The 14,824-nt window shown below is 37.7% G+C and overlaps 1 protein-coding gene across 2 annotated transcripts in view; it reads right to left on the reverse strand.

Moving 5' to 3' along the window:
- Nell1 (neural EGFL like 1) overlaps positions 1 to 14,824 on the reverse strand; it is an 840,108-nt gene that overhangs the window by 30,369 nt on the left and 794,915 nt on the right. The window contains exon 16 of one of the 2 annotated variants that reach the window (XM_046438336.2): positions 10,865 to 11,005. The exons of the other annotated variant lie outside the window; for it this stretch is intronic. Within the exon in view, the coding sequence (XP_046294292.1) occupies positions 10,865 to 11,005 (141 nt within the window). The remainder of the gene's footprint in view (positions 1 to 10,864; positions 11,006 to 14,824) is intronic. 2 annotated transcript variants of the gene reach the window in all.

The raw sequence follows: 14,824 nt of genomic DNA on the forward strand, positions 1-14,824 counted from the left end.
AAATCAGGAAGTGCAATTGTCTTCCCAGAGAAGTCTCCAAAATATAGTCTGTCCTTCATACTGAACAAGTCCAGGCTTACCTACATCTGACTGGACTTGAAAGGGAGCAAACTTCCGGAGGGCCTGAGGGACCCACTTCTCAACTAATTGGTTATATGCAACTCTGTGCCCACTGTAAGGCCTTTTCTGGGGTACAGTGAATCACTTCCATTCAATGTTGGAAAATACTCTTTTTTTTTTCAGAGAGAGAGAGAGAGAGAGAGAGTTTTTTTAATATTTATTTTTTAGTTTTTCAGCAGACACAACATCTTTGTTTTTATGTGGTGCTGAGGATCGAACCCAGGCCTCACACATGCCAGGAGAGCGCGCTACCGCTTGAGCCACATCCCCAGCCCGGAAAATACTCTTAAACTCTCCATCCCATGAACTGATGACACTGGTCCCTTTCCATATTCATTCAATACACAGGTCATCTTTCTGTCTATCTGAACCTATTAATGACATTTGACAATTTTGTGCCATGCAACTAAAGTCTTGATTCAAAAAACACACCCCCATACCCTTCATGGTGATTCAAGTTAAATGTACAAAGCTATTTAAACAGTTTCAGGATCCAGTAGCATCTGCCTTTGGGAAGCCCCTTCAACTATGAGGAATTTATTACTTGGATAAAAATCAAATCTAAAGCTCTTTGGAAACAGATATAAATTTACAATCCAATAATATTCCACTAAATATTATCAAAGAAGGTGAGGGGATTCTGTTTAACCAAGAATACTTTATTCCTGGGTGGGTCTTATTGTTTGACAAAGAGAAAAATCCATCAGTGTTCCAAGATTGGCGTCTGTGCCTCTGCCTCTTAAACTATCTTAGTTTGAAATAATCTGATTCACAAAGATTCTTTCCCCACCCTAGCATATCTGTTCCCTGAAACAAAGGAAAAAGAGTCTTTTGGTCCTGTGCAACCTTGTTTCACATTAGAATAATTTGTATTAATCCTGATCTGGCTGCCATATAGTCATAAACATTTTAGTTACCTCTCATGACTAGTTAATGTCCTTATTTTTCAAGTAATTTATCTTCAATTTAATTCTATAATAATTAATTGCATATATTCTTTATATATGCTCAACTAATTATCTTTAAAATGTGAAGGATCAATAAATGAATAAAAAAATAGATATTAGTTAAAAATCTATCTACCACCTCTTTTTTACTCTCTGTACCATACCTATTCCTTTTCTACTCTGTATTCACATCATCAGAAATGAAGAGAAGGTAATGACATCAGTGGACATCCGGTGATATTGTGATCAGGGCTGAGGTGCTATCAAGACTAATTGTCAAGAATGTGTCATCTTGTCATTCCACCCATGTCCCAGCAAAAAGGCCCCAAAACATAATCCACTGGGTAAACTAAGTCCCCAGTGCTCATGTTTCAGATAGATGATTGCAACTCTCCTTCTGGACCTCACTCATTTTCTCTTGTTTCCTTTGCCTTGTCCAATTGACCATCAGCTGCTGCTCTGGCATGCATTTCCTCTACCTGTGGGCTCAGGGTCCCCTTCCTTCCAGAAAGCATTATAGCACTGACATATTAAGGATGGAAGGTTTAGGATAAAACACTCCTGGATTATAGCTGTTGTGAACCATTTATCAGCTATGTAAATTGGGATGATTTATCTTAATCTTTGGGTTTTTATTTTCCCCACCTTAAAAAAAATGATGATAGTAAGAGAGCTTCCCTCCTCTGGTGGTTGTGATACTAAATTTAACAACACATGTAATTGCCCAGCCTAGTGACTGACACAGTATTGGTGCCCAGTTAATGATCATGACTAACATTTATTGAGCACTTAAAACATAAGTACCAAGTGCTTTTCTCCTATGCTAGCTTATTTAATCTTCACAAATACTCCACAGCTACTTGGGAGGTTGGCACTTTTGTAAATTGCTCAGCACAAAGTAAGATCTCAATAAACGATCTCATATTAGTATCAGTATTGTTTTCATTTGGTAGGTTAGAGATACTAAAGGTTAACAAATTGTATCTACTATGTGTCAGAATATTTGTATCTAAGAACACTTATATTGAAAACAATCTACTGCAAGTATTATTTTAATCATTGAAGACTAATAAAACTAAGAGATGTTAAATATCTTGTCAACTGCTGCTCAACTGGAAAGTGGCTGAGTTGAGAGGGTTTTTCGTTTTGTTTTGTTTTGTTTTTTGGAAGGGACATGTAATGGGAGAACTAACCCAGGGGTGCTTTACCACTGAGCTACATAACCAGCACATTTTATTTTTTACTTTGAGATAGGGTCTCATTAAGTTGCTGAGTGTCTTGCTAAGTTGCTGAGGCTGGCCTTGAACTTGCAATATTCCTGTTTCAGCTTCCTGAGTCACTGGGCTTACAGGTGTGCACCACCACGCCCAGCTCCAAGTTGAAATTTGAATTTAGGCCTGGATGTACTTACACTTCTCCATTACACTGTATTGTTACTCAACTGTGTCCCTAAGTCATGAAGCTCAGCCTTCACAACTCCCCAGGGCCTGGCCTAATGACTGGTGCAGTATACAGACCCCTACGCTTTAGTAAGTAGTCATCGATAGTAGAGATGGAGTATCTCCAGATTTTACTCCCTTATCTCTACTTTTATGAGAACTAGGTTCTGAGTAGTGCAAACAAAACCTAAATCCTTATGCCATTTTAATTACCCTGACATATCAACCTATTATAATTTTCTTCCCAAGAAATTTCAGTGGAACCTTCTCTAGTTGTGTTATTATTATTTATTATCTCTTTTAATGATGACAGTAGTTAATAATAAATAACAATTTATTATTAATAATATTAATTATCTGTTCATAATAAACAATTTAATATTTGTTGCTATGTGGGGACAGCAGTGGCAGCAGCTGACCTGTCTGCTATAGATAGCAGACTGGGAAAATGCTTGACCCAACTATGTCCTATGGGGAAGGCAATGATAGGAAGCTGTGAGATGCTATGTCCTTTGAAAATAAGCCTGTGTCTTCCTCCAGTTCACCTTGATCAATAAAATGTATTTTATTGGAATCTAAAGATTCTTTTTTTTTAAAGAGAGAGAAAAAGAGAGAATCTTTTTTGTAGATGGACACAACACAATGCCTTTATTTTTATGTGGTGCTGAGAATCAAACCCGGGTGGCGCCCATGCTAGGTGAGCGCTCTACCACTGAGCCACAATCCCAGCCCTGAAGGTTCTGATTGATAACTAAATATGTGCATGATCCATATGATTTAACTCAACACGAATCTGTAATAGATGTGAAAAACCTTCAACTCTACTGTAGGAATACAAAATGATTAAGAATACAAATCTGATCTGGTAAATTCTCTAAAAGAGGGTCAAATAAATTGCTGCAGGGACATAAAAGAGGGAGGATTTTTAAAAGTTATTATTTCTTAGATAAAAGCTATGAGAATGATTCTGTGCATTGATTGAATATTCTTTCTAATCACTTAGTATTTTAAAAAACGACCTCAGTGTAAGTCCCACACCAAATCAAATGAATCTTAATCTGCCCAGGTATGAGGGCATCATTACAGGTATTTTTAAAAAGCTACCTGGGATCTATTGTTAAACAGCTTTGAGAATCACTGGATCAGGATATAGAACTTCATCAGGATTTTGACAAGCAAATTTGAGGCTTGTAAGGATAATCAGGAAGAAGCATAGAATCAAAGGAAGAGCAGGAAGACAGCGCAGGATTTGTGGAGAGCAGACTAAATACTTGAATTGGCTGAAGCATCCACAAAGGATGAATATGAAAGCATATCTGAATACATGATGCAAAATCACTTTTCTTATTTTAAAAGTTGCTTTATATGTTTCTGTTTCTATTAAATGGAAAGAGGAAGTAAAGTTTCATATGCAGGACCAAGATCATGGAGACAGACTGATATAAGTAAGAGATGTCAGAATCTTATTTTCAAAATATGTAAAATAATGTTCTCTACACAGGCTTTGCTCAGTTATTAAGTCTCCTCATTTCTAACTGATCCTGATCACTATGTCTAGATAAAAAAATTAATGCCTCCCAACTTCCATACCAAAACCAAGTATCACCAACTTCCACGACTGCCTCAAAACACAAGGTGTAACAACAGACCACCGTCCCCTTCTTCTACAAATATTAATTTGCAAATTTTTGGGTGTTCCCCTCTTCTTACATTATAGATACACAAGCAAATGAAACAGACACATACACTCACACACATACACACAGAGAGATTTTATCTGACAAACTTCTCAATATTGTTCATCTTGTTTGTTTCTACAACACCTGGGACCAGTCATTTCTTCAATCATATAATCTACTTCAGGAGAAAGAAGCAAATGTTAAACAGTTTTGCTCATAACCCAATAAATATTGCATGAGTTTTGTTCTTATGATGTCAATAATATTCAATGCTTACAGTAACTGGTGAAATCAATAGAACAGGTGCTATTATCCTCATTTGACCAAAAAAAAAAAAAAAATGGCGTTCTAGTCAGCTTTTCATTACTGTGGCCAAAAGACTCAGTAAGAACAATTTTAGAGGAGGAAAGTTTTATTTGGGGGCTCATGGTTTCAGAGGTCTCAGTCCATCGAAGGTCAACTCCATTCCTCAGGGATTGGGATGAAGTAGGACTTCATGGCAGAAGAATGTGGTAGAGAGAAGCAGCTCAAGACATACCAGGAAGCAGAGAGAGAAAGAAGGAGAGAGCTCTGCTCAATAAGCACAAAATATGTACCCCAGAGGCACACCCCACAATGACCCATCTCCTCTAGCCACATCTTACTTGGCAACAGTTACCAGTTTATCCCTCTCAGGGGATTAATTCACTGATTGGCTTGAGGATTTCATAACCCCATCATTTCACCTCTGAACCTTCTTTCATTGTATCATACCTGAGCTTTCAGGGGACATCTCAGATCTAAGCCATAACGAATGGCATGGAGTGACACAAGACTCTTCTAAAAGCCTGAATGGCCACATTTTTACAATCTAACGTGGCATCCTGCCATTTTCTGGGTAGAAAGCATATCTGAATACATGATGCAAAAATCACTCTTCTTATTTATAGTTACTTCAGTTGTTTCTATTTCTTTTAAATGTAAACGTTAATAGTAGATGTTATTTAGAGCCCATTCTGATGTGCTAATTTTCAGTGCCACAACACTGTGTTATTAAGACTCAGTATATTTCGGCTCACAAATCTAACAAGAACAGATATCTTAAGTTTCTTATATGTACATTCCCAGAGGTTGAATGCAGTGCAGGAATGATGATTGATTTTTTTTTTCTGAAATAAAAGACTCCTATGGCTTTGTGATATGTAACAACTTGTGTCATGCACCACAATTTTAAGGACAATGTCAAGCCAAACAGAAAATAAATCTGGCTTGATAGGGTCTTGAATGTCTGTTCCTTCAATAATTTGATATAGCTGCATGGAATACCTAGTATTTGTCTACATTATTCTAACCACTAGAAGTGTTCTGGTAGAAGACAGATATGGTCTCTGCCCCCAAAGAACTTGTATACATATCGAAAGAGAAAAGTAGACACATTTTAATGTACAGCAAATTTGAAAATTAAAAATGCTTAGAATATATTACAATGAAATTGTAATAAAGTAAGAGTTGATATGAGATGTAAATAATGGGAAAGCCATCACATCAGACAGGTGTCGAGTGCTCAAGAAAGAACAGCACGAGCAAAGCCCCCAAACCTGGGAGGAGCTCATTGTCATGTTGCAAGCATGACAGTCAAAAAGGCTATCATTTTAAGTAAGTCCCATTTGTTGATTTTTGTTATCAACTTTTGTGCTATGGGTGTCCTATTAAGGAATTTGGAGCCCAACCCCACAATATGTAGATCAGAGCCAACTTTTTCTTCTATCAGACGCAGAGTCTCTGATTTGATATCAAGCTCCTTGATCCACTTTGAGTTAACTTTTGTGCATGGCGAGAGGAGGGGATTCAGTTTCATTTTGTTGCATATGGATTTCCAGTTTTCCCAGCACCATTTGTTGAAGATGCTATCCTCCCTCCATTGCATGCTTTTAGCTCCTTTATCAAATATAAGATAGTTGTAGCTTTGTGGATTAGTCTCTGTGTCCTCTATTCTGTACCATTGGTCCACCCTCCTGTTTTGGTACCAGTACCATGCTGTTTTTGTTACTATTGCTCTGTAATATAGTTTTAAGTCTGGTATCGCTATACCGCCTGATTCGCACTTCCTGCTTAGAATTGCTTTTGCTATTCTGGGTCTTTTATTTTTCCATATGAATTTCATGATTGCTTTATCCATTTCTACAAGAAATGCCGTTGGGATTTTGATTGGCATTGCATTAAACCTATAAAGAACTTTTGGTAATATCGCCATTTTGATGATGTTAGTTCTGCCTATCCATGAACAGGGTATATTTTTCCATCTTCTAAGATCTTCTCCTACTTCTCTTTTTAGGGTTTTGTAGTTTTCATTGTATAAATCTTTCACCTCTTTTGTTAGGTTGATTCCCAAGTATTTTATTTTTTTTGAGGATATTGTGAATGGAGTGTTTTTCCTCATTTCCGTTTCAGAAGTTTTGTCGCTGATATACAGAAATGCCTTTGATTTATGCGTGTTGATTTTATATCCTGCCACTTTGCTGAATTCATTTATTAGTTCTAGTAGTTTTTTTGTAGACCTTTTTTACTTAACTGAAAAGTTTTCTCTCAGCAAGAGAAACAATAAAAGAGGTAAATAGGGAACCTACATCATGGGGACAAATTTTTACTCCTCACACTTCAGATAGAGCCCTAATATCCAGAGTATACAAAGAACTCAAAAAATTAAACAATAAGAAAACAAATAACCCAATCAACAAATGGGCCAAAGACCTGAACAGACACTTCTCAGAGGAGGACATACAATCAATCAATAAGTACATGAAAAAATGCTCACCATCTCTAGCAGTCAGAGAAATGCAAATCAAAACCACCCTAAGATACCATCTCACTCCAGTAAGATTGGCAACCATTATGAAGTCAAACAACAACAAGTGCTGGAGAGGATGTGGGGAAAAGGGTACTCTTGTACATTGCTGGTGGGACTGCAAACTGGTGCGGCCAATCTGGAAAGCAGTATGGAGATTCCTGGGAAAGCTGGGAATGGAACCACCATTTGACCCAGCTATTGCCCTTCTTGGACTATTCCCTGAAGACCTTAAAAGAGCGTACTACAGGGATACTGCTACATCGATGTTCATAGCAGCACAATTCACAATTGCTAGACTGTGGAACCAACCCAGATGCCCTTCAATAGATGAATGGACAAAAAAAATGTGGCATTTATACACCATGGAGTATTACGCAGCACTAAAAAATGACAAAATCATAGAATTTGCAGGGAAATGGATGGCACTAGAGCAGATTATGCTTAGTGAAGCTAGCCAATCCCTAAAAAACAAATACCAAATGTCTTCTTTGATATAATGAGAGCAACTAAGAACAGAGCAGGGAGGAAGAGCAGGAAGAAAAGATTAACATTAAACAGATACATGAGGTGGGATGGAAAGGGAGAGAAAAGGGAAATTGCATGGTAATGGAGGGAGACCCTCATTGTTATACAAAATTACATATAAGAGGTTGTGAGGGGAATGGGAAAATAAACAAGGAGAGAAATGAATTACAGTGGATGGGGTAGAGAGAGAAGATGGGAGGGGAGGGAGGGGGGATAGTAGAGGATAGGAAAGGTAGCAGAATACAACAGTTACTAATAGGACATTATGTAAAAATGTGGATGTGTAACCGATGTGATTCTGCAATCTGTATTTGGGGTAAAATTGGGAGTTCATAACCAACTTGAATCTAATGTATGAAATATGATATGTCAAGAGCTTTATAATGTTTTGAACAACCAATAAAAATAAATAAATTAATTAAAGCAAAAAAAAGGCTATCATATAGAGATGAATCCAAGAAATAGGTGACAATATCACCTAAAGCTGAAGGCATTATTAGATGATCATAGTAGGAAAACAGCATAATCTGATTTGCACATCTATTGGTCCAGGAAATTTTGTGAACCAACATGATATTCTCAAACCCCAAAGAAACACTGAGTGATAATCAGATTTCTGTCTTTATGAAGTTCACTTACAAAAGCATGAACATGAAAGGAATTCAAATTAATAATGATCCAAATTGAAATGCCACTAATCAAAACAACTCTATTCTCTCACCCAGATGCACAGTTTTCTAAGTTTTTCCTAGAGTTAGGGATCAATACATGGATGACGCGGGTTCCTCCTCAAAGAATGCAGAAACTTCACACAGACATGGTTACATGTACGTGTGTGCACACACACACACACACACACACACACACACGTGCGCCACTTAGCATTGCAAAGAGAAACCAGCATTGGTGGGATGGGAGTTGGGTATGATTACAATAATGTCTCTTGTCCTAACTGGGACACTTATGAGAATGATAGGACACCAGTGATAACTACATCACAACAACAGGCATAACTGCGACTGTCCCTGGCATCTGTTATATAGACTTTTTGACCAAGGTTTGGTTCTAATCTTGTCTCAAACCAGCTGTGTGGTTAGGAGCAAGGTATCATCCTTTCTGAGACATATGATGTATTATATTGTTCTGATTTATTGAACAACAACTGCCAAATATCTCACTGGAGAGACAGACAAATCAAGCACATTTCCAGCTCAAGGTCAAGTCAGAAAGCAAAGAAATTGTACTGTATTACAATACTTGAGACCACTGAAACCCCTACACCAGGGTAAAAAGTCTGGCGTTAACAGAATTGAGGAGTGATGATAACTCATATGAAGACATATCAAAGAATACTTCATGGGGACTTGGTGAAAAATGAGCTGAATCTAGAGAAAAGAACAGAAATTCATAAGAGAAGAATCATGTTCCATCCCAGATGAGAGGACCAATGTGTAAGGGCACAGAAGGGCACAGCACCATGGCAGGTCCAAGCAGTTATAGAGCTCGTTTAAGTAGGTGATCTCTAAGGTCCTATGCCCTAAAAATCTAAGGATCTCTCCTCTCAATGATGTCAAATATAATTTGTAAAAATTAAAATTTTACTTTCGTCCTCAAAGAATCATATATATTAATATTCTGTTTCCATTCCTCGATGACAGCCATTTGATCTATTTCTACTCACATGACATCTATTTTTATGAGCTGCACATATTCAGATGTACCTGGAAGTACATAAAAGGACTATGTTGAAGACCCTGGATAAATGCAAACCTCCCCATGAAATTATATATCATTATGTCCATAATAAAATAGATATGGAGGGAGTATAGAGCAGAATGTCAAAAATGCAGGGACAGTTAAGATCATAGCTAACGTTTACTGAATATTGAACAGGAATGAGTTCAATTAATTATCACAATTCTATGTTAATTAGATGTAAACATTAGTTTAAAGATAGTTGAGGTATATATTAGAAAAAAACTTGCCAAAGTAACCTGCTTAAAAATGGCAGAGCTGGTTGGGTATGGTGGTGCACACCTATAATTCCAGTGATTTGGAGGCTCAGGCAGGAGGTTCGTGAGTTCAAAGCCAGCCTCAGCAAAAGCGAGGCACTAAGTAACAGTGAAACACTGTCTCTAAATAAAATACAAAATAGGGCTGGGGATGTGGCTCAGTGGTCAAGTGCCTCTGAATTCAATCTCTAGTAACCCCTATTTTCCCCAAAAATGGCAGGGCTGGGATTTGACTGAAGAAGTCTGGCCCAAGGGTCTATGCTCTTAACTACTATAATACATCACTACATGCCTCTCACTAGTTATGTTAAGACTGTGGGGGGACAATTCATGCTATATGCCCAGTGTTCCTTAATTCATCTTCACTTTAAGACAACACAGGGCATAGGGTGGAAAAATACTAACTGGATTTGAGCAGTGGCTTTTAGGGAGAAAAAAGATATGCAATGAGCAGAGACAATAAATTTTCACAATTAGATTCCCATTTTCTAATTCATCAGCTTGAACTTTGGGGACCCACAGTCAGAATGTTTGCCCTCTAGGTCTGTCCAATAGTTAAGAATTCAGCTGAGCCCACATGACATGAAAGACCTGGATTGGCTAAGGTTCTCATGGAAACAGTTAGATTTCTAATCAGTTGTTTGGATTACATCAAAGTTGTAAGGTCTTGAAGGTGAAGAACTCCATCTGTTAACCTCCTGTGTTTAGCATTTAAAAGAACTACAAGCAAATGGCAATTAGAGGTGGCTTTGCAGGCGATGGTGGTGGTGGTAATAGTAACAATAATAAGGTTAATGCAACTATACTGTGTATGTGCATTGATCAAAGCTTGCAATTTTTAAATACATCGTATCCCATTTAATCCTAACATATGTATATTATTATCCCAATTTCCATACATGCACAGATGAAGTATCAGAGATTATAGAGACTTTGGAAGTACAAGAACTAGGATTTACACTAAATTTTCTAAATCTAACTGTAGCACTATCTCCTCTTCTCCACAGCTGCCTCTCAAACTGTCAAAAATTTTAGAAAGTCTTCCTGGTTTTCCATAGACAGAACTAAACACCCATAGCATACCCAGGTTTTGTTCTACCAACTGCCCCAATTTCTATATAAAAAATTCTAACACCACACAATGCATAATCCCTGCTCTAATCTCTAAATTGTTGAGGGAGGAAATTTGAAAATAGATGAATTTAACCAGTAAGTAGTCATGTTTTAACGCTGAGAACCAACCCAACACAGTACCAAAGCACGCTGCCTCTCATACAAAAGTCCAGGTGGATGGAGGGTATGACTGAGTGCTTACCAATACAGGACTCCCCGGATAGTGAATAGGTCCCATCGTCATGAAAACCGCTTCTGCACTCACAGTGGTACCACCCTGGCAGGTTAACGCAGCGGGAATGGTTGTGGCACTCAATGATCCCCTCTGTACATTCATCAATATCTGCCTCAGAGAAAAACACAAGCCCACCAGGACATTAATGTCTTTTGACACTAACCTTTTAGTAAATACCCCAAACATGCTCATGTCAACATATCAACTGTAATTGTTTAGTCACCTGAAATGAAAGTTACAGGAAGAACCAAATCCCATTATTTCTAGAATCATACACACAAAAAAAAATTTGAAAGTTTCATTCATAGATGCTTTCTCATGCTTTGGACAATGAATGACACCTTATGGTCACTGGCAAACAAAGACACTCCTTACTACAAATGCTACGTTGGCATCTGGACAACCAAAATCTAAATTCAGAACACTTGGCACCATTTTAAAATTGGTATGCCTGATTTTTCTTGGATTTAGCATTTCTAAATTAGTAATTTCAGATATTACTTTGTGGTCTTTGAAAGATACTTATGAAAAAGTATAATATATATATGATATATATAATCTGCAAAGCTTTGAAAAAACGAATGATAACATGGAGGGTTTATTATCAGATTTCCTTGGCTAGTAGATAGTTTTTATTGGGAATAACTTTGACATCTTAAGAAACTAGCGTTCTTTGAAACACAGTTTGAGAACTATAGTTCTAATTTATTTAAAACTGCTGATTGACTATGCTAGTCAATCAAAGGTCTTCATTCCTCACTTATTTCTCATGAAAAGAAGTCTCCAGAGCTTTGTTTTTTCTCTCTGATCTGGTTCTTTAGAATCAGCAAATACATGGATCACACATAGATTTTCTAGCCCAAAGACTTGCCTCTGGGCTGAACTTGGTTGACTCCATTGCAGAAAGAAGAGTTACTGATTGTTATAGCAGGGTAAGTTCATTCTTCCAGGATTTTTCCATGTAATTATTTCTTGGAATATAGCCATTGCTGGCTAGGAATATTCTCCTATTTCTCTTGGAAATATCTCAACTAGGGCATATCTGAACAGAAATTTAATTAACATTGGAATATAACACATAATTAATAAAAGGCACCCTGGGATCTCTTTCAGCAGGTCTCTGCTTTAGTTATCAGCTCAGGGGCAATTAGTTACCAGAGGCCTATTACTCTGACATGTACTGAGTTGTGCATTGAGCTGTGAATTTAGTTTGAAAACTGGCACTCTCATCTCATGATATCCTAGCCTAGACAGGAAAAGCACGTTTCCTTAAACTGGACTACTCCAGTTTTTCCTTTTACCACCAAACTGCCATCTTCTTCCTCTATGGTATTCAGTTTCCATAGTCTTTTCATACACAGCATCCCTCAGTCTTCTTAAAGCCATCAGGATCCACCCAGTGTTTCTATGGCACTTTCAGATATTGCAGTCAGATGATGTGTGCATTTAATATGAGTCCTCAGAAAATGAATTCTCAACAATTATTTAGATTGTCATTTCTTAAATTTTACAGGCATAGGTTTTCTGAAACAGAATATAGATGACTAAAATTTTTGAAAATGGAAGTAGAATGTGACTGGGGGCTATAGCTCAGAGAGAAAAAGGGATTAACCTGTGTCACCGTCATCTCAGTGCATTTTGAATATAAGGAAATGAGAGATACAAACATAAGCAGAAGAATGATTTTCAGAGATGATGTCTCTGTTAGGAGGAAAGATAACATGAAACAACAACAAATTCGACATATTTGTTCTCAGAAAAGTTTTCATGATCCCCACAGACCCATCACATTTAGGCTGCCAACAGCATTATAGGTATCAATCACCTAATTATATGGTTAGTGTTTGGGAAACCAGGAGATACAAAAGAAAATGCATCTCAAATAGCAAAAGCAATCGTATAACCTGACTTGCCTAGGAAAATCCTAGCTGTTCTTTTTTTTTTTTTTTTTTTTTTAATTTTTTATTGTGGGTTGTTCAAAACATTACAAATTTCTTGACATATCATATTCCACACTTTGATTCTAGTGGGTTATGAACTCCCACCTTCACCCCATACACAGATTGCAGATTCACATCAGTTACACATCCATTGATTTACAAATTGCCATACTAGTGTCTGTTGTGCTCCGCTGCCTTTCCCATCATCCACCCTCCCCCCTCCCCACCTCTCCCCTCCCCTCCCCTCCTCTCTCTCTACCCCCTCCACTGTATAACCCTGAGGGTCTCCTTCCATTACCGTGCAATTTCCCTTCTCTCTCCCTTTCCCTCCCACCTCTCATCCCTGTTAAATGTTAATCTTCTTCTCCTGTTCTTCGTCCCTACTCTGTTCTTAGTTACTTTCCTTATATCAAAGAAGACATTTGGCATTTGTTTTTTAGGGATTGGCTAGCTTCACTTAGCATAATCTGCTCTAATGCCATCCATTTCCCTGTAAATTCTATGATTTTGTCATTTTTTAATGCAGAGTAATACTCCATTGTGTATAAATGCCACATTTTTTTTATCCATTCGTCTATTGAAGGGCATCTAGGTTGGTTCCACAGTCTTGCTATTGTGAACTGTGCTGCTATGAACATCGATGTAGCAGTGTCCCTGTAGCATGCTCTTTTTAGGTCTTTAGGGAATAGACCAAGAAGGGGAATAGCTGGGTCAAATGGTGGCTCCATTCCCAGCTTTCCAAGAAATCTCCATACTGCTTTCCAAATTGGCTGCACCAATCTGCAGTCCCACCAGAAATGTACAAGTGTACCCTTTTCCCCACATCCTCGCCAGCACTTGTTGTTGTTTGACTTCCTAATGGCTGCCAATCTTACTGGAGTGAGATGGTATCTTAGGGTGGTTTTGGTTTGCATTTCTCTGACAGCTAGAGATGTTGAGCATTTTTTCATGTACTTGTTGATTGACTGTATGTCCTCCTCTGTGAAGTGTCTGTTCAGGTCCTTGGCCCATTTGTTGATTGGGTTGTTTGTTCTCTTATTGTCTAATTTTTTGAGTTCTTTGTATACTCTGGATATTAGGGCTCTATCTGAAGTGTGAGGAGTAAAGATTTGTTCCCAGGATGTAGGCTCCCTATTTACCTCTCTTATTGTTTCTTTTGCTGAGAAAAAACTTCTTAGTTTGAGTAAGTCCCATTTGTTGATTCTAGTTATTAACTTTTGTGCTATGGGTGTCCTATTGAGGAATTTGGAGCCCGACCCCACCGACTGTAGATCGTAGCCAACTTTTTCTTCTATCAGACGGCGCGTCTCTGATTTGATATCAAGTTCCTTGATCCATTTTGAATTCACTTTTGTGCATGGCGAGAGAAAGGGATTCAGTTTCATTTTGTTGCATATGGATTTCCAGTTTTCCCAGCACCATTTGTTGAAGATGCTATCCTTCCTCCATTGCATGCTTTTAGCCCCTTTATCAAATATAAGATAGTTGTAGTTTTGTGGATTGGTTTCTGTGTCCTCTATTCTGTACCATTGGTCCACACGCCTGTTTTGGTACCAGTACCATGCTGTTTTTGTTACTATTGCTCTGTAGTATAGTTTGAAGTCTGGTATCGCTATACCGCCTGATTCACACTTCTTGCTTAGCATTGTTTTTGCTATTCTGGGTCTTTTATTTTTCCATATGAATTTCATGATTGCTTTCTCTATTTCTACAAGAAATGCCATTGGGATTTTGATTGGCATTGCATTAAACCTATAGAGAACTTTTGGTAATATCGCCATTTTGATGATGTTAGTTCTGCCTATCCATGAACAGGGTATATTTTTCCATCTTCTAAGATCTTCTTCTATTTCTCTCTTTAGGGTTCTGTAGTTTTCATTGTATAAGTCTTTCACCTCTTTTGTTAGGTTGATTCCCAAGTATTTTATTTTTTTTGAAGATATTTTGAATGGAGTGGTTGTCCTCATTTCCATTTCAGAGGATTTGT

This window comes from Marmota monax, unplaced genomic scaffold (genome assembly GCF_021218885.2).
Source record: "Marmota monax isolate L192 unplaced genomic scaffold, Marmota_monax_Labrador192_F-V1.1 WCK01_AAM20220418_F8-fsc00061, whole genome shotgun sequence".
NCBI classification, from domain to species: Eukaryota; Metazoa; Chordata; class Mammalia; order Rodentia; family Sciuridae; genus Marmota; species Marmota monax.